The following is a 21140-nucleotide window of genomic DNA, read 5'->3' on the forward strand; positions in this document are numbered from 1 at the left end:
TGGTGAAGCCACTCACTAGTAGTAAGAATAGTAATCCTAGTAGCAGCAGAATTTTTATTAATTTTTATTGAGCCAAGGGCTTTGTATATTTTATTTCGTCTTTGCCAGGACCTCATGGAATAGAAGTCTTATAAGATGCATTTCAGATTTGCGGAAACTGTCTCGGTGGAACTTGCCTTGTTTTTATGAATGTGTATGTTTTTAAAATGAGTGTTCATCTCCCCCACTATACTGTAATCCTAAGAATGCAAGGATCTTACTGCTCCCTTGCTCCCCGAGTGGTTCCACTGGTCAGCTTTAGGTCTGGCAATAGTGCGCACTCCGAAAGAGATTAAGGGACGAGGGAATGAAGCGGCAGAGTGTTCGATGCCCATAGATGGACCTGTTGAGACCTAGCTGTGGTTTGGCAACTGTGCCATGTTTTCTCTTCCCTGGAGCTTTCCCGTGATTCTTTCCCTCCACTGGACCTCAAAGCTGCCCTGTGAGAGGATCTGGTCCTTATCACCATATAGAGTCCAAAAAGTATTGGGGATGGGCTGAGAGTATCCACTGTCTGGGCTCTCCTGAGCCTTGTCAAACCAAGCAGGAGCGTCTGATTGTTTATAGGAGCTAAAAAAAAAAAATAATAATCATGACTGTGTTAAACCCAAGATTTTCAGGCACCTTTGGAAGTTTTTACAACCTGCTCTCAGAGGAGAGATGGGCTTTCTTGTGGCTAGATACTCATGTCCCTACCTAATGAAATTTGATGACACATGACGCTAGGTAGAGATACTTCTTTTTCCTTCTGATATCTGGATATTTTCAGAACTTAGATAATTTTATCCTATTTACATCAAACATGCAGGTAACTCTAGACTTTTATATCTGTATTATTTCTCGGAGGTATAATATGATTATGAATGACAGTAATGGACATTACATGTTTTAATTAAATTTCCTTTGCTGTGAATCAAAACCTTTTAGTCCAGTCCTGCAGTGCTATTTCTGGACTTCTCTTTTACATATTCTGATGCGTTAGGCATCAGGTATGACATAAACTCACTTTTATGAATTCTGCATCCCGTAGATTAAATGAGATAATGTGTGCACGGTTGACTTAATGCCAGCCACATAACAATTATTAATCAAAAACGTTAGTCAAATTTGCATACTTTGTGCCTTTTAGGTGTTAGCTATTTGAAGAATATGGTCCTTCTTGGAAGATAAACATAAAGCTGATGTTTATGAAAAGGCTCCGTTTTCAAATGATCATGGGTAGCATAGTAATTACATCCCAGGATTTCTCCTTCTGGGTTTTTTAGGTGGTCAGTTGGACCTTAGAGTATTACCCTTTTCCAAAAGGAAAAAGTACCCCAGATAGCCTCCTGCTACCTCACCCCCAAAACAACAACAACAACAACAACAGCAGGAACTCATTCGTCACCTGGGGCTGCTAGCCTTCTAGAGAGGACTAAAAAGGAGGGTCTGGATCAGTTCCTGGGGCCTACCCCACCCCCCTGCTTCATTTGGGTGCACAAAGCATGTTGCCCTGGAAAATGCACCTGTAGCCATTTCCAGGTGTCTGATGCTCCTGGGCTTTCGAGCATCCTCGGACACCTCTGCAGCCCTGTCTCCCAGCACAATCCACTCCTCGGTCTTTGGGGTCAGATAGAACAGGAAGTAAGAATCTCCCGCTTAATTGGCCACGGTCCCTCCTTTCAGCCCAGAGATTTTCCGCAGGACTGACTCTCAGTGAAGCCATTTTTGTCCCCTTGCTAAGTCTCTCCCCACCCCTGGGGCAGGACGATTTGGGCACAGAGTTCTGGACAACTGATCACAGTGGTGGGCATCCCTGCTGAAGCCCCACGCTCCAGCATTTTGGGAACCAGTCCTGAGTCTCTCTGTAGTCCACCAGGGCACAGATGAACTGGTCCCAGCATCTGAGGAGGTGCCAGTGCTGGGTCACCTCCCTGCTTCATTCATGAGTGCAACAGGTGCACAGTACCAGAGCTTCCCCGCTGCTCCCCACCAGGGCTTTGCCTTAAACCAACCAGCCGACAAACCCAATGGGCCATGGTGACTAATATTCAAATACAAGAACCTTTTCTTCTTGGGCTTAACAGATGCCTAAGCTGATAAGTTCATGCGTGGAAATGTATATGCAGATAACTTCCCATTTTATTACCTAACTGTGGGTTTAGTTTGTCTTTCCTGAAAGGATGGGTTCCCTCCCCACAGCTGAGACAAGGCTTGAAGGCACAGCATGGCCCTCAGGCTGTGTCCAGGGCTGCTTGGGGTCACCCAGCTGTACTCACACCTTGCCTCTGCTTAAGGAGGTGCTTATGACTTTGAGTCTGTGAAAGAGTAAGAAATTTTAGATCCGCCAGATGAGACTCACTTCTCAGCGGCCCCAGCATCAACCCCTTGAAAACACCCTGCCCATCTCTGCCTGAGGTGTATACCCAGCCTGAACAGAAACAATCAGCCACTCCAGATTTCCAGTTGCCAAGAGGCAAGCGCTAGAATCCTGTTTGCTTTGCAGCAGGTCTGTGAGTCCCATGTGGCATCATATTAAATTATATAGGCAGCCACTTGTTCTCAACTGATGTGCTGAGCTGAGAGTTGTGTTGAGCAGTCAGCCTTCTCCTCGGGAAATGGTTGAAAAGATCCAATAGCTCCGTAGACCTCCGGACCTCTGAAAATTGGCCTGAAAGCAGAGGGTTGTGGGCCACCGCAGGGAGGGCTCAGCTCTGGGCAGAAGATACCATGATTGTGGCTGAAATCCTAGACCATGGGCTGCGGGGCATTTTGCCCTAAAGGTGGGTCAGAGCCTGGACGAAGTTGGACGTGCTGTGGTAGGGGAGGTTCTCTGTTGGGGGTGCCCTGGCCAGTTCCTGGTGCATCTCCTGTGTTCGGGCTTCTGAGATGGTAGGTGCCCCTCCTCCTGCCTCTGAAGGTTTTTAGTGTCAACCTGGCCTGCATTAGCCTAGCTCTGTTGTTAGAGATAGCTCTGGAGGGATGGGTGTGTGTGTGTGCGTGTGCGTGTGTGCGTGTGTGTGCGTGTGATGTTTAGGGGTGGGGGGGGAGGAGATGAGGATGAACACAGAAATAAAGGACTTTCGAAAGAACAGATCGACCTCATTTTACTGCTTGCTGTCCTCTTCTCCTAGGTAAAGGTAGATCTAAGCATGCATTCTGAAAGTGTAGCGAGAAGCTGTTGGCTTCCGTGAGCTATTAACCTGCTGAATGCTTTTCCTGAGACCTAACAGCCAGCTCTGCCCCATAGCTGGAGCAGAGAGGGTGTTGTCATTCTCATTAGCGACAGTAATAGGAACTGGACACATTTCTTACTTTAAGAGCTCATAATCAGTCATGCCTAATGGGCCTTTGCAATTCCCCCCAATAGTTTGGAATAGATAGATAAAGGCAAGAACGGAAATGGTTTGATCGACGTGCGTGCGAGTTCTCAGCAAGACTTTCCACTCGGTTTCCACCCAGATTAAACATGGCTTGAAAATTCACGTTTGGGTTTGTGTCTGGGCTGAAATGCCACCCCATAGCTTTTGACAGGTTAAAGGTTAAATCAATTTGGGCTCTTTGATCCAGCTTCTGAAAAGACCGCAATTAATAAAGGAGTAGAAAGGGTGGCTGTGAGCAACTTTTAGTCACATGGGAGCCTGAGGGATGGCTGTGGTAAGTCAGTTTCCTTGGCTCCCCTGAAGATGTGTAGGGAGGACCTGGCTTCTTCCCGGGGCCCACGGTGCTTGTATCACAGATTCACAGCTGATTGATGAATCAGGGAACCCCAAAGTCACTCATTTGCACACCCTCTGGGAAAGCACTTGTGTTAAAGGTCCCAGCCAGCAACTCTGAGGGGAAAGAAGGAGACTGAGGGATCCTGAAGTTTCAGCTGGCCTGGGGATGCTCCAGAGCAGAGCTGGTGTTTCCCTTTGATGTGTTGGGGCAGTGGGTGAAGCAGACAAGGGGGGAAGGATGAGATGGAGAGAGAAGGTCCAGGATGACACTGAGAGGCGTTTCGTTGTTGCTTCACTTACTTGCGTAGACCAATGAAGAGGAATATTTTCCCCTATATTTACTAGATAATTATATATTTTTTTCTTTATATAAATTGCCATGAAATGTATTTTATTAAATTTCCGTAGGGGCTTTGATAGACTGTTATTATGGATTTTTATAATGAAGTCGTTATACATTAAGAATGTTAATTTATGCTTTTGCCATATTAGTTCCATTTTTTGTTTCCAGATTGACCTTATTCTTAGTTGCTTGCCCTGATCTGCCTCCTTATTTTATGAAACAAGCCTGTGGTTTCCTTCTACTTCTTAAGTACCATTAAAAAAAAAAAAAGGAAAACAAGAACTTCTCACTATAGAAAACTTCTAACATATATAAAAGTAGAAAGAATAGTGTGGTACACACCCATGAACCCATCACCCACTTCAGCAAGGGTTAATCCACGGCCGATCTTGTTCCATGTATACCTCCCATCTGACCCTCAGCCCCTGCCGGAAGGTAATCCCAGATATATCATTTCAGTATGTGTATTTCAGTTATCGCTCTTAAGGAGAAGGATTTTAAAGAAACAACGATAATTATATTACATGTAGATAAAAATGCAATAATTCCTTAACATCTTCAGCTATTCAATCTCATAATTTCTGTCATTTCATTTATTATTTTTACAGTTTGTTGGAATCGAGATCAAAATAAGCCCCATGCATTGCAGTTGATGGATGTGATCCCAGATCTCTTTTATTCTTGAAAAAAATTTGTTGAAGAAACCGATTGAGTTCCCACAGTCTAGATTTTGCTAATTGTATCTTGATGGTGTCAGCTAACATGTTCCTCTGTCCCCTGCATCTCCTGAAAATTGGGAGGTAGATCTAGAACTGATGGTGATATGTCTCTTTGGGGGTGGGGGGAAGGGGAGGCATTACATCTGGTTGTCACTCATTTGTCAGGAGCCATTGGTGATCATACCTAGAAACCTTCATTCATTAGGGGTTTCCAAATAGTTACGTGCTAATTCATTTATTCCATCATCATTTATTAGCTGAAATGCTTTATAAACATTGCCTCATTAAGTATTTGATCGACACAGGTACAGTTTGATTTAGAAAGATAGGATAAACGTCAGATATTTTCACTTTATTTACCAGTTTTAAAAATGAATGGGTTTCCTCGCATCCTCCAGAGGTGGCTAGAGAGGTGTTTTGTTTTGTTTTTCTGTATCATTATTAACTCATGTATTTCACTATACTTGATGCATTTGAACCCATTGCAATTTTTATCTTTATTGATGCTCAAATGGTTCCGCCTTGGGCCACTGGAAGCCTCTTTGATGTGATCCTAACCTAGTAGAAATTCATACCTAACTGGTTTCTAGCAATAAGATGTTCCAGGCTCATCTTATATGTTTCCTGCCTCAGCGCTAGAATCGGCCATTTCTCCAAGGCACCCTGATTCATTTTATAGGTAATGATATTATTATTTACAGGCCACAATCCAGGTGCTTTAGGTGTTGAACACCATTTTTTTTCCACCTCTGAAAATCCATCCAAACCACAGTCACCACTAACCAGCAACACCACCACTCGTTAAAACCACGACGGCTGTCACCCCCTCTGCCATCTCCATCCAGCCTTCACCTTGCCTCCAGGCCACCTCCCAGGCTCTATAACACCCACAAAATATTCCCTCTCTAACTTGCCTGGGTGCTCTCACCATGCCACTTGACCCCAAACGTCCCTCTGCCTTGTGAAGCATTTTGTGGGCCTTTTTCTACTGCCTCTTTCACAATCCTGTCTCTCTTTATCAGCCCAAGACAAGGGGACAGATCATAATTTCTTAAAAGTTTCCTCCAACTTTGTTCTTGAGCTCTGCTGGCTTGCCAAAGTCATGTTTGTTTCACGAGATCATCTCTGAGCAGTCCCTCTCTCTCCCAGGGCTTATACCTGTCACTAGGCACACACTGGGAAAGGTGGGGAAGGGTGGGCTAACAATTACTGAATGCTCACTGAGGCATGTCCTACTGTGCTGGGCATTTCATATGTGTTATGTCATCTAATATTCATTATAAACCCGTGAGCTAAGAATTATGATTCCCATTTCAGAGGGGAAGAAAAGTTAAATAAGACGCAGAGCTGGGATTTACTCAAGGTCTACCTTTCTCCAGAGCCCAGGCCAGCTCAGATTGCCTTGTCATGGTGGTATATCCCAGGAGGACTTCTACTTGGATGGATCCACTAAGGAATCTTTCCCGGGCCCTTCTGCAAACTTGCAAAACTCTGCTTTGCTTATCCTACAGTGGTTCCCCATTGCTTTCAGGAATAAATTCACACTTTGTATGTTCTGGCTCTTGGGTTAAATTTCTAACACCTCACAGACTCATTCCTGTCCAGCAGTCTTCCTGAAAATGTGCCTGTCCTCATGTCTCCAGCTCTTTTACATGTCTTGCTTCCTTTTCACCTGGTGAACTCCTACTTCTCGTTTAAGAAACAATTGAAGCATCTCCTTTGAGAAGCCCTCCCTGACTTCCACCTCCAGATGGGTTAAGTGATGTTGCTTTGGCTCCCCTAAGAGACTGTGCCGGACTCTGCATCTGGGTCTTATTCATCCATTTGACCCCAGACCCAGCACAGTGCCTGGCCCAGGGAAGTTGCTCAGCAATACTGTTCAATGTATACTTAAACGAATGAATGGATGTGTGGTACCAGCTATCTTCTGCTTACGTAGATAAAATGCTATCTTCTTTGAAATGGTCTGTACAGTTTCTTGTGGCCTCTGTCACTCTCTGCTTCCGTTGCACATGTTTATTTTTGTCCGTAAGTTAAATTATGCTCTGGGCCTGGAAGATGCAATGGGCATGAGGCTCCCAATGCATCACCTTGCACGTAGTCAAGACTCAGTAATTATCCGTGGAATTGAATCAAATGGAAGGTTGTACAAAAGGAAGTTACAGTGGAAGTGTCGGGCAGGCAATCACAACACCAGACAGAGAGCTTAAGCATCTCTTATTTACTATAATTTCTTTTAATAGGTTCTCTATACAGAATTGCTGTCAACATGGATTGTTGGTTTAGAAAAAAAAAAAAAACCAGGGAGCTGTAAAAACTCTTGTGATGCACAGCTACCCACAGCATCTTGCCACTGCTTCCAGGGCAATGGTCATAGATTTCTGCTCTGGGATAGGACTTAGTCATAATGCTGAGGAGGCCTAGATGATAAGCAAAAATGCTTCTACCTGAAGGTCTCGGACCCGCTGGCCTTCTCTGCTCCCTCCTTTGCTGCCTCCAGTTCCTTATCCTTCTCTTCTTATAAGCCCAGACCCAACCAAGATTCCTGTCTGGCTGTGACATAGAAGGTGGAGCTGTCATTTGGCTGTGGGACTCTGCTGGAAGGGGGCGCTGCTCGGGGCCCAGCGTGCCTGCACTGTGCATTCACTCCAGAAATACGCGTGAAGCACCCATGGTGTGGCAGGTGCTGGCCGTGTAGCGGTGGGCAAGTCTTAGTCCTCTTGGCATATTCGAAATAGTGGAGGAGACCGGGGTTCTTCAGATACGTGGACAGATGGGTAAGTATAAACCGTGCTAAGTGAGATGGAGAGAAGAGCAGAGATCCGTCCATGGAAGGGTCTGGTGCCGCCTTCTCCATGAAGCCCTCCTTGGTCCCTTCTGGCAGTGCAAGCCTAGCCTGGTCTCCCTCATCGCCTGGAGCCAGGACTGTGTTGGCCCTCAGCCCATGAAGACTCTGGTGTATGTGACTGCACGCTCCTAGGGCAAGGGTTCGTTCTTCTCTAGAATAGCGTGTGGCATACAGCAGGTGTTCAATCAGTACTTAAGACTGGGAGGAAGGGCATGAGCACATTTTACAGGGCCCCATTCCATCAGATGAAAGAGTCATAGACTTCCCTCAACACCATGATCATAATGGTGTGACGATGAACTAGTTCCAAAATTTCAGCTCTGTCCGAAAAAGAGGGCATCTCTTCTCCAGAAAGGGTGGAGAGGATGAATAATGAATGGAAACCTTCAGCACATGGCCTGACCTGTGTAGCATTTCAGCACAGGGTACATCCTTTCCCCTGCCCCCTAGAAGTTTCCTTGGGATGGCCTCGTGCTCTGATGGAAGCAACCTGCCCAGCAGCAGTGCTGGCCTCCTCTCAGGGCAGACCTGAGCCGGGTCAGGGGCAGAGCTCGCTTCCAGCTCAGTCTGAATCTCCAGTGTGGGCATGTCACAGTCGGGACTAAGGGAATGTTTTGTTGTGTTTTTTTTTTTGCGGTACGCGGGCCTCTCACTGTTGTGGCCTCTCCCGTTGCGGAGCACAGGCTCCGGACGCGCAGGTCCAGCGGCCATGGCTCACGGGCCCAGCCGCTCCGCGGCATGTGGGATCTTCCCAGACCGGGGCACGAACCCGTGTCCCCTGCATCGGCAGGCAGACTCTCAACCACTGCGCCACCAGGGAAGCCCGGGAATGTTTATTTTGAATGGCACTGGTCTAGTGTCATAATAAGAAAAATGGAATTCTGCAGCCCATCCATTCTGGTTTGCTTCTTCCTTGGAGAACAAGAGAATGTTCCCTTCCCAGATATGTTGCCAAAAATGTACCCTCTTAACTCCTTCCCAGTCTCCGAAGAATTGTCTCCTAGGGGAGGGGGTGGCAGATCCTGGCCCCCAAATCCCTGGGTGAGCATGGTAGATGCTTTTGCACTGAACACAGAACCCCCAGTCACCTCCCATTTCAGCCTGGCTTGGTAGACGGTTTGGTGCACACAGAGGGCTCCCCCCTTAATCTGGCACCTCCACTTTTCTGTCCCAGGGCTCTAGCTTCAGAAACCCCCTCAGTCCACACCCAGCATGGCCTGGGGGTCACCTCAGTAATGGGGAAGTCTCCTGGGGACACTGTGTACGGTTCCTCAGCCCCATGGGGGTTGAGGCTCAGTTGCCCACAGGTCACAGGCTCAGTAACGTGTGCCCCCTTTACTGGCTCCTCTACGTCTCTGCATCTCTCTCCTCACCCCTCACTCCTTTCCCTGGGATTTCTTCCCACTTGCAAATGACTTCAAACTAAGACACTGGGGACAGGAGACGGCTAACCGGTAGAATCATCTTCTAGGGAACTTTTCAGGGAAGTCTCCTAAACTTTCTGAACTTTAGCTTCCTCATCCATGAAAGAGAGCAAAGAGCCTGTGGCCTGACCCTCGCGTCGGGCTGTCATCTGGTTCCCCAGAGACCCCACATTCTGCACTTGCTGGTCCCGGTGCCTGAGCGCCCCTCCCCCTCCCCCCTGCAAAGCTGGCGAATGACTCAACCCTCCAGACTCAGCTGCCTCCCCCCAGGACTGGAAACCACCTAAATGTCCAATAGTTATGGAATGGTTAAGTAAACATATGTGCGTACCTTCAGCACAGATTGAGAAAGCCAGTTAAAGGGATATTTTTGATGGCATGAGGAAATATAATGAGATTATCTGATACTATAAAAGCAGGCCATAGAACTACCCGGTACTATGTACCCAATATGTGTGTGTGTGTGTGTGTGTGTGTGTGTGTGTGTGTGTGTGTAAAACATAGAAAAGCTTAAGAAAATATAACATTATCTCTAAGCAGTAGGATTATTTTCTTAGTTTTTTAATATTTTCAAAGTTCTCTTAAATGAGCATGTTTTTCTTTTCTAGCCAGAAATAAGTCAACCTGTTATTTAAAACAAGAACACTCCTCAAATGTCACTTCCCTTTTAATCTGTCCTCATAAAAACTGAGCCTCCATAGAGTGACCAGACAACCTGTAGGGCTCAGCATACACAAGATTATTCCCCATGGAACTTTCTCCTGGTTTTACATGGGAATGTAGAAGTGACCATGTTTTAGACGTTTTCGTATTAAAAAAAAAAAAATTGTTACATAAAACTGGGACAACATACAGTGTAGTGTTAAGGATGTGAACTCTGGAGCCAGCTGGCCTAGTATCAAATCTGGTTTCCACTTTCTAGCTGTGTGGCCTTGCTCAAGTTACATAACCTCTCTGGGCCCCTCATCTGTAAAATGGGGATAATCATAGTACCTACTCACTGGATTGTTGGGAAGATTAAATGAGTTGATGTATGTTTTTTAAAAAAGGTGCCACATCTACATGCGTGGTACAAAGGAAGTGCAGCACAAGTATGTGTTCTCTCACAGACATAATCATCCTCGTCCATTCAAGAGAGAGTTTCCCCCAACAGTGCTCCTTCAGGATAAACCACTGACTGACCTTCAGACAAATCCAGAATTAGCCCACCAGGGAACCGATCCAAACCAAACACAGCAATGCCATGGTCACTCACTGGCCACACCCCTACCCAGAGCCCTTGTTTCAACGGAGGCCACCACTTGGGAATTCCAGTGGACTGGTACTTGATGTGGCACTTATTAAGCAGCATTGGGCCACTGCAAAAATAAAGGACTGGCTTCTTCAGGATTAATAAATAAGAAGGAGATAGATATGAAGGTCAAAGAGCCACAGAAAAGAAATGAGAAGAAACTTGACTCCAGTGATACACAGAGATAAAAGCAAGTGAGGTGCAGAGGCTGCCCTGGGTGCCTGGAGCCCTACTGGCCTTCCCATGGCTTCTGCATATCCCATGTGTTCCTCTGTTGCTCCCTCCACCTTAGAAGGATGCTCTGCTCTCAGGACTTGGTTCAGGACTGCATGGAGGACCTTATCATATTGCATTGCAGTTTGTGTGTACATCTTCCCCCTCCTCCCCCAACTAAAGCATCCTCTGGGCACTTATTGAGTGTGTAGCAGGTGCCTGGCACTGTACTGGTCTCTCGTGGCCACCACAGGCAGCTGCTCTTCAGGGATCTACTGACCCCAGAAGGGAAGTACTTGTTTGTCATTGTATTCACAACTCCTGGCCCAGCCCCTGGCACCAGAGATGCCCACACATGCTTATGAATGAAAGAGATAAGCAGTGCCAGTTCCACCCTAGCTGTCCTGGGTCGCTCATTGTACCCACACTTCACATGTAATTAGCCAACATACCAGGTCAATGTCTATAGTCTCCCCAAGGTTGTTACCAGTGGTTAGGGTACATGGATGCACACAGATGCACACGCATGCACAACAGCTTGGTGTCTTCCATTATAAACTCCCAGGATGGCATAGCCACACCACTTTCTGCTTAAGTAAGAACAGACCTTTAAAATCAAGAAAACGGTTCTGGTTCTAGATCTAAAGAGATACTGGACATGGCTTGGCAAAAGAGAAAGAATGGTGATGTATTTGGTGCTGGGCCCTCTGTGCCTGTGCACTGTTTTAAATTCCCATGACTTACTTGAGACCTCACCAGTGTTTCAATTCAGATAGTTTCAACTCCCCAAAGCTAGCCAATAGTTCATCCATCTCCCTCCGTGCTTACTTGTAATTGGAGGACAACTGAATCATGTGGTTGGCTGAACAATGAATTAATGTCCAGGGGCCATTTGCCTGGCAGCCTTCCAACTCTGCAGAGATTATAAAACTGACCAAAACCAAGACGCTGGTGGAAACTTTAAGACTCAGGACTGTAGATCCCCCTGTCAGCTCCCATCACAACAGCAGCCTCTAAGTTCCCTTTTCTGGCTGTACTCCAAGGCCTGGATGTCAGACTCTGGTGCCTAAGAGCTGTGTCGAGTAGAGGGGAGCGTGGGGAGACCCTGACAGTCTGCTGAGGTCACTGCGAGCTGGCTCCCATGTTTACCTGATGCTTTATGTTAAGGCTGCTGAAATAAGTATCCTTTTAGTTAAAAGTAGTAAAACTCCTCTGGTTTAAGGGCTGGGATGGCGGGGGTTGGGATTTTGCATTTCCTTTTGACAATCTCACCTAGAAGAAAAGTGAACCCACATGTGGTAGGCAGGGGTGAGTATTGAGAACAGAACCCCTTAACCAAGGGTCCCTTAACCAAGAAACCTGTTATAGGCAGGATAATGGCCTCCCAAAGAAATCCGTATCCCAATCCCTGGAATCTGTGAATATGTTAGCTTACATGGCAAAGGGAAATTAAGGTTGCAGGTAGAATTATGGCTGCTCATCATAGAGCTGACTCTAAAATAGGGAGGTTGTCCTGGATTATCCAAGTGGCCCAGTGTAGTCATAGGGAACTTAAAAGTAGAAGAGAAAGGCAGAAGAAGAGGTCAGAGTAGTGCAGTGTGAAAAGGATTTTCACCCCCCATTGCTGGCTTTGAAGATGGAGGAAGGGGGCCACAAGCCAAGGAATGCAGGTGGCCTCCAGAAGCCAGAAAAGGCAAGAAAATGGATTCTCCCCCAGAGCCTCCAGAAAAGCACATGCCCTGCGAATGCCTTGATTTTAGCCCAGTGAGACCCATGTTGGACTTCTAACCTACCGAACCATCAGGATAACAAATCTGTGTTGTTTTCAGCCACCAAGTGTGTGGTGATTTGCTACTACAGCAATAGAAAACTAATAACCAAAGCCCATGATGTAAAGGCCCCATCAGGGACAATGGATAGATAGAGTTTCCAGAGCAGTTCCGGAGAAAGCATTAAAGACACCTTCAGTGACGGTTATGCTAGCGGGACAGACCTCTTCTTGGGAAAGCAGAAATGACCTTGCCCAGCATCCTTAAGTTATGAGGAAGCTCTGTCTTCTCATCTCAGCCCTGGAAACAAAGCAAAAAACCAGACACTTTCTTCCTGGAAACAAGTTCTCACTTGGGAATGAGTACAGCTTGCACTGTAGGGCTTCGAAATGGTCTTTGTGCTTTGCCTACCATGCAAATGCTTCTGTAGGGCTCAGCTAATGTTGGATAAATTACCACTGTCTCCTTGGTGATGGGAAGAAACATACGTCTCTTAAAATCATGGATTTCCCCCCAGTGGACACTCTATGTGGTTGGAAAAATAGCAAATTTGGGTTGATTTTTTTAATAGACTGTTTTTATAATACTTTTGGATTTACAGGAAAAATGCAAAGGTAGTACAGAGAGTTCCCATATGCCTATGCCCAGTTTCCCCTCTTATTAACATCTTACATTAGTATGGTACATTTATTATAATTCATGAACCTATATTGATATATTATTATTAACTAAAGTCCATAGTTTATTCAGATTTCTTCAGTTTTTACCTAATGTCCTTTTTCTGTTCCAGGATCCCATGCAGGATACCGTTATCACCCTTAGCCATCACATCTTCTTAGGCTCCTCTTGGCTGTTACATTTTCTCAGACTTTCCTTGTTTTTAATGACCTTTTCACAAAATTTAACTCAAAATGATCACAGACCTAAGTATAGAACATAATGTATAAAATTTACAGAAGAAAACATAGCAAATCTATGTGATTTAGGGGTTTGGCAATGAGTTTTTACATATGACACCAAAAGGACAATCCATGAAAGAAAAGTTGATGTTGGACCTCATTAAAGTTTCTACTCTGTGAAAGATATTGTTAAGAAAATGAAAAGTGTATGGTCTGTATCTAGATTAGCTTTTGCAGATGGACGTCCAGTTCTAGCACCATTTGTTAGTACAACTATCCTTTCTGCATGGAATTGCCTTTGCTCCTTTGTCAAAGATCAGTTGACTGTATTTGTGTGGGTTTGTTTCTGGGTTCTTTATTCTGTTCCATTGATCTGTGTGTCTACTCTTTTGCCAGTATCATGCTGTCTTGATTACTATAGCATCATGGTAAGTCTTGAAGTCTGGTGGTGTCAGTCCTCCAACTTTGTTCCTCTTTAATATTGTGTTGTCCACTCTGGGTCTTTGCCTTTCTGTGTAAACTTCAGAATCGGTTTGTCGATATCCACAAAATAGCTTGCTGTGACTCTGACTAGGATTACCTTGAATCTATAGGTGAACTTGGAAAGAATTGACATCTTAATACTATGTCTTATAATCCATGAACACTGACTATGTCTCCATTTATCTAGATCTTCTTTGATTTCTTTCGTCAGAGTTTTGTAATTTTCTGTATATCAACCCTGTGTACATTCTGTTAGATTTATATCTTAGTGTTGCTTTTTTGGGTGCTACTATAAATGATATTGTGTTTTTAATTTCTAATTTTAATCAGTTATTGCCAATGTATAGGAAAATAATTGACTTGTGTATATTAACCTTCTGCCACCTTGTCATAATTACTAATTGGTTCTAAGAGTATGGATTTTTTCTGTTTCATTTTGTTTTGGTCAATTCTTTGGGATTTTCTACATAGTTAATCACGTTATCTACAAACAAAGATGGTTTTATTTCTTCCTTCCCAATTTGTATACCTTTTATTTTCCATCTCCTGTATTATTGCAGTAGCTAGAATTTTTAGTATGATTTTTTTGTTTTGTTTTGTTTTTGTTTTTGTTTTTTTGCGGTACACGGGCCTCTCACTGTTGTGGCCTCTCCCGTTGAGGAGCACAGGCTCCGGACGCGCAGGCTCAGCGGCCATGGCTCACGGGCCCAGCCGCTCCGCGACACGTGGGATCTTCCCGGACTGGGGCACGAACCCACGTCCCCTGCATCGGCAGGCGGACTTTCAACCACTGCGCCACCAGGGAAGCCCTTTAGTATGATTTTGAGTAGCTGTGGTGAGAGGAGACATCTTTGCCTTGTTCCCAATCTTAGGGTATAAGTATTCCAGTTTCTCACCATTAAGTATGTTAGCTATAGTTTTTTGGTAGATGTTCTTTCAGGTTGGTTTTTCATATAGAGAAAAATTGTTGGGATTTGCCGAACGGACAGTGTAGTTGTCTCTAGCTGCAAGGACTTCTGGGGGGTGGCCCTTGAGCCATTTAGAAATTAAGGGAGCTTGAGTATCTTTTACGAGGGCCAGAAATGAATCATTGGAGTCCTGATAAGGATCTAGAGCAGCCTACGTATCTCACTGGGGCCCACTTGCACTGAAAGAGAAAACATCTTGCTTATCTTCTTGCCCTCCCTCAGTATGTTGTTTGGGGTTTTCATCTGTAGACGCGGGGAGCATGGTCCAGGGCATGCTGGGGAACAGATGAATTCACAGCCCTTGACACTCTGGACCTCACCTAATTATTTGCCCCTTGTTCTTCCCCGCATTTCCCCTGTGTGCACCCTGCATTCCTGGTGCTCAGACATAATCACGACTCTCTCAACACCTGCCCTGTTGGTCCACACTTTGCTGTTTATGCACAAGATGTGCTTTTTTGTGGGGCACCTGTGTCGGATGAAAATTTAAGTTTTTCAAAGTCCAGCTCACCTGTCCCCCTTTCTGGGAATCCTTCCCAGTCTTCCACATCCAAAGTTATCCTTGTTCCCCCCGAGCTCCCACAGCCCTCTAGTTACATGTCTCTCACCCCTGAGTGCAACATACTGCCCATTGTGTTTTTCTGTGCCTACCTCTCCCACCACCTGTGAACAGATTGAGGCAAACTCATGTCAGATCCCCAAACCCTTATCCCCAGTGCTGACACAAGGTCTGCTTCAGAGGAGGTGCCTGGTAATGTTTATTGGTTGAAGGAATGAAATTACTGGTCTTCCATAAATAGACCCTTTTGTACTCTTAGAAACCTCTCTCCATTCTTCTCACCATACTTGTTTTCTGCCTGGTGTTCACTGAGCATCTGTATATATATTCTGGAGTGTAAGAGATGCCTGCAGCTAGTCTGTTTCTCATGGAAAAAAAGGAAAGGGAAATTACTATTCATCGCATCCATCAACTTTATAATCCTGGTGTTCCATGTACTAGTTAGGTACCTAGAGGCACAGGAGGCAGAGTGTATACTGGAACAAAATGAGGGTTCTTTCAGCAGAGAAAAAACAAAATCAATATTGGAGAAGAAATCAATAGTGTCAGCTATACCCTTGGGTTTTTTTTGTTTGTTTGTTTGTTTTTTGTTTTGTTTTCGTTTTGGTTTTTTTTTTTTTGATGTGGACCATTTTTAAGGTCTTTATTGAATTTGTTACAATATTGTTTCTGTTTTTTTGTTTTGTTTTTTTTATGTTTCGGTTTTTTGGCCACAAGGCCTGTGGGATCTTAGCTCCCCGACCAGGGATCAAACCCACACCCCCTGCATTGGAAGGCGAAGTCTTCACCACTGGACTGCCAGGGAAGTCCCTATACTCTTGTTTTATACAGAATTGTTTTATACCGAACTTCAGAGAGGTTAAGTCACTAACATAAGGTCCCATGGCTGATAAAAATAGAAGTAGGATTCAAATCTCGCTCTTTCAGACTCCAAAGCCCATCCGTGTACTTTTTCTGCTGCACAGCTGGGTGCAGAGTCAGACTGTGTTTCCCAGAAAAGCCATGCCCCCTCTCTCATGGTGAGCACTTCAGGAGTTGAGGCAATCGCCCTGCTCTCCCAAGCCCGACCTTCAGCTGGGCATTTAATCTGTTTATTAAGTTATGACTAATGGCGCCACGAGACACCGAGGGCTGCACATTCAGACCTAGTTTTAGATTGTTAGAGGAGGTTCGAGGGATAAACATCATATTCATATTCTATGCCGAGGAAATTCAATTGCAGCCCTTTCTCTTTCAGAGCACAACGATGGCGAGGGGCTTCTGCTGGGTCCTGCTTTGGTTTAATAGAAATGAAACCTCCAAAGCACGCGGGCTGTTTTGGGAATGTGGCCACTAATGCAGCCCCATGGGGCGGGGGCCAGGCCTGAACCGGGCAGTTTGCATATTCACTTTTACAAACAGTTGGCTCCGAGTCAGCAGTTAATGGGATGGGAATGATGTTCCTGTACCAAATCATTTCCTGAAAAAAAAAAAAACATTTCCAATTGCAAACATATCTCAGCCTTTCTTCTCGGGTTTGTTTTGTCTCTGTGAGTGAATTAAAGAGGCAGGGCAGAGGGGAGTGTTTCTGACTGGGAATTTTTCATCTGAAAACATTTTTAACAATGATCTACACAGAAAAAGAGATCCCGTGCAGACCCACCTTTATATTTGGCTGCAAATATTGCATTTCTAGTCACATGTTAGAGGTGTAAATATCTCTATATTCACAAATTGGCTCTGGCTGTACAACAGTCTTGGGACAGAGGCAGCTTTTGTCTCTTTACAAAATGTATGCTGGAGGGCTTCCCCGGTGGCGCAGTGGTTGAGAGTCTGCCTGCCGATACAGGGGACGCGGGTTCGTGCCCCGGTCCGGGAGGATCCCACATGCCGCGGAGCGGCTGGGCCCGTGAGCCATGGCCGCTGAGCCTGCGCGTCCGGAGCCTGTGCTCCGCAACGGGAGAGGCCACAACAGTGAGAGGCCCGCGTACTGCCAAAAAAAAAAAAAAATGTATGCTGGAAATGCTGCCCTAGAAATGTGCCCACACACGCACACACAGGGTCAGGCCCAAATATAATTTTTTCCCCGAAGGACAGGCTGAGATCCTTCTTTACATCCTATACACTGCTTTGCTAAATTGTGCTTCAGCTTACAACCTGTGCAGTGGAAGGGTGGTCTTAACAGTTTTTTTCATTTATTCAACAAATGGTTCTTGAGTGCTTACCATTTTAAGTAATAATAGCAAATAATTACATAGCTCTTACCAGGTACCAGACACTCTTCTAAGTGCTTTACATATATTAACTCATTTAATCTTCTCAACAACCCTAGGAGGTAGGCAATATTATTGTCGTCCCCATTTGCAGATAAGAAAACTGAGGTATAAGAGGTTGATGAACTTGCCCAAGGTCACATAGCTAGTAAGTGATAGAGCCTGGATTTGACTCTAGGCAGTCTGGCTCCTCTTCGGAGACTCATAACAAACAAAAGAGAAAAAGTGCCTGTCTTCCCACGGCTTACATTCTGTTAAGGGGGAATAGCTAACAAACGTAGAAATAATAGTTATTTCAGATCATGATAAGTGCTATGGAGAAAATACAATACAAGAGGGAGGCAAGGGGCTAATCAGAGGGTCCCGTAGGTCTTAGGAAGGAGTTGGGGTTTTATTCTGAGTATGATGGGAAGCCACAGGAAGGCTTAAAGCAGGAGAAAGCTGTTTATATCTTTATAGATCATTGATTGTGCTATAGGAAGTAGACGGGGGCAGGGACAGTGCATCAGAAAGCAGTGGGCTGGTTAGAAGGTGGTTCTGGTTATTTAGGTGAAAGATAATGGGGACCTGCACCAGGATGATGGTGGGGGGGCTGGTGAGAAGTGTTTGGAATAGGGTCTGGGGTCCTGTTTTGGAGATGGAGCCCACAAAACTTGCCGATGTATTGGCTGCAAACGGTGAGGAAAAGAAGTGAAGGGTGATTCCTCAGATTCTGGCTTGAACCCTTATGCAAATGGTAGTGCCATTTACCGAGGAGGATAAGAGTAGGGGATGAACAGGTCTTGATATAGTGTTGCTATGGTGGGGGTGAGGGTGCTGAAAATCACGAGTTCTGTTTTGGACGTGTAAATTTGAGATCTCCACCAATAGACATAAGAGGAGACATTGAGTCTAGAGCTCAGGGTCAGGCCTAGGCTAGAGATTCTGTTTGTTTTTGTTTGTTTGTTTCTGGGTCTTGTTTTAATAATGCCTTGACTTCTGTTTTCACAACCCCGTGATGCTGGGTAAAATAAAACCAATAGAGAATAAATTAGGTCAAAGCCTGGTTGTTTTTGTACATGAAAAATATCAGGAAGATGCTTCATTTTTATCCTATCCCTGATTCTGTTGCCTTGAATTCAGTTTTAGATAATTACATCTTATTAATTTAAAAAATATATAACAAAGCATACATCAGGCTGGAGATTTAAACACGGGCCATCAGCATTTGGGTCTATGGGATTGCCTAGGACAGCGCCATCCAACTGAATCTCCCGTGAGGAAGTCTACATTCTCACCGTCCAGTGTGGTAACCACTTGCCCCACGTGGGCCATTGAGTGCTTGAAATGTGACAGGCGCAACTAAGAAACGGAATTTTTAATTCATTTAAACGTCAGTAGCCACATGTGGTTAATGGCTACTGTATTGGACAGCACAGACCTGGCCGGGGGTGGTGACGGGGGGGCGGACACGGGAAGGAGTCATAGATGGCAGCGAGAGCTAGTCTCTTCAATGGCCAGTAAACCCAGTCTCACACCCACACTGAAACGTGACTTTATTTCCACTGCCCGTTGCGTGCGTCGCAGTGCTTGTTAAGTAGTGGAAATCTGGCTTCTTTGTAAGAAACAGCCTGGAAAAGAAAGCAAACTGCTAGTCCTAGGAGGAGCGCTAGGAGACATTATAGAGTCTAACAGGAAGCAGTTGTTCTTCTCTGGAAAGCAAATGCAATCCTATACCTGTAGAATCACTTAAGCATGGAAGGTGTCACTTACAATTTTCAGTTATGTTTTGTGGGGGTGGGGGGAATTACATAGAGCGGTGGGTGTCTGTGGATTTGGAGATTCAGGATGGTCACTGGCTGATATCCCATATGAATGTCAAGATCCCACAGCAACAGGACTAAATACCAGCTTCATAATGCGAGTTGTGTCCTTTAGGGCAGAGTGGGTTTCACTCCCTTTCTTAGGCAATCTCGTTCCCTGTCCAGCTGCAACAATCAGTGAGTTTGCTAATATGAACGAACTCTTTGTAAGCAACTGCCTTGTGCTTAAGAGTTCTTGCAAGTATATGCTGGCGATCCGTGAGGCCATAGTCAATAAACATAAATAAAATGGAAAGATGGGACATTGCTTTTACTAAAGGTTGATCGCAGCTGCCGTATCAGCTCTTTGAGAACCCTTTGGTGATCAGTGCTTTCGGAGAAAATGGTCATTCTGTGCTTAATTGGTGCCAAGTAATTACTCAAACTGGAATTGAGTAGAGGTGAGGGGATTTGAGCCGCTGCTTTTAGGAGAGGTAAAAATCCAAGGTAAGTGCTCAGCAAGGGCCCATCACACAACTGGTTTTGTGGTAGGGATTTTTATTTTTTACTAAGGCTTCATGTGAGGGTTCAGTGCATGGAGGGAGCAGGCTGGAAGTCTTTAGTGGTCATGGACCTCTTGTTATTTTTCTTGAGAACAGTGGAATCATAGATTTCTAAGATTTGGGAAGTAAGAAAGAACTTACTGGTCATCCTGTCCAGGTCTTCATGTTCAGCTGAGGGAACGGGCCTGGAGAGGTGAGGTGCCTGGCCACAGGGCCCATGATTCCTTACAGCTGAAGGGACAGGTCCAGAGCCCAGGGAGAGGCCAGAATGAGGTACTCTCAAGCAGCAGCTGGGGCCAGGTGAAGGAGGGAGGTGGGACAATCAGAAAAATACTCAGGGAAGCCGAATCAGGAGAGAAGTCAGAGGAGGGCTGAACTGAGGATGGAAATGATCTACAACATAAATGTAGCCTCAACGTGCGGACCTCGTTCATCCGGTCAACAAAGAGTTGTCAGGTGCACCTGCACCAGATGGCAAGCCCTGGAAGGAGGGACAGGCAGGAGGCAACGGCAGAGACTTAAGAAAAACTGCAGTGCCCACCTCCCTTCTGTTTATCATTTCCGAAAGGAGGCAGATTTCTGTGCCCTATTTCTCCAGGAAAGCGAGTGAGGTGACGGTCAGAAGAGGTGAGATGAAGGGGACGGTTTGGTCCTTTTAGCAAGGAGAGGCAGGAATCGGTTGCAGGCTGAGTCACAGCTATAGACTAACCTTGGTGCTTTTATTTCTCGATCCACATTGATACGGAACACGACTGTTACGAGCCCCACCCCTTGTTGTCTGTGGGCTACAGTGTGACTCTGTGCTTCCTTCTTGCAGTGTCAGAGCTTCAGGAGGAGGGCATGAACGCCATCAACCTGCCCCTCAGCCCCATCCCCTTCGAGCTGGACCCTGAGGACACAATGCTGGGTAACGGGGTCTCTTGTTCTCTGGGTTAGCCTAATGCCTTCAGGTGGGACCACCCCGCTGACTGCCTTTTCTTTTGAAAGAGGAGAACGAAGTGCGAACAATGGTGGATCCCAACTCACGCAGCGACCCCAAACTTCAAGAACTGATAAAGGTAAGAGGAAGTTAGAAGGGGCTTCAGGTGCCTTCCAGACTCAACAGGTGATTCTAGACCACCCACCCTGTGCAGGCACCACACGAGCCACTGCGGAGAGAATAGAAAGGCATGGCAGTCCCTGCCCACAGGAAGCTCGCGGTCCAGTAGGTGGACACCTACAAGTTAACAGAAGTGGGACATGACAAGTGCCCAACGAATGGTGTTGACCATAAGCACTGGAGAAGTTAGCT

At 45.6% G+C, this 21140-nt stretch overlaps 1 protein-coding gene across 3 annotated transcripts in view; it reads left to right on the top strand.

Annotated features, from left to right (window-relative positions):
• Positions 1-21140, top strand: part of PARVA (parvin alpha) — a 181868-nt gene that overhangs the window by 79518 nt on the left and 81210 nt on the right. For all 3 annotated transcript variants that reach the window (XM_029207887.1, XM_029207886.1, XM_029207885.1), the window contains 2 exons: positions 20667-20756; positions 20837-20907. In XM_029207887.1, coding sequence (XP_029063720.1) covers positions 20667-20756; positions 20837-20907 — 161 coding nt within the window. The remainder of the gene's footprint in view (positions 1-20666; positions 20757-20836; positions 20908-21140) is intronic.

This window comes from Monodon monoceros, unplaced genomic scaffold (assembly GCF_005190385.1).
Source record: "Monodon monoceros isolate NGI ecotype Baffin Bay Population unplaced genomic scaffold, NGI_Narwhal_1 Super_Scaffold_7, whole genome shotgun sequence".
NCBI lineage: Eukaryota > Metazoa > Chordata > Mammalia > Artiodactyla > Monodontidae > Monodon > Monodon monoceros.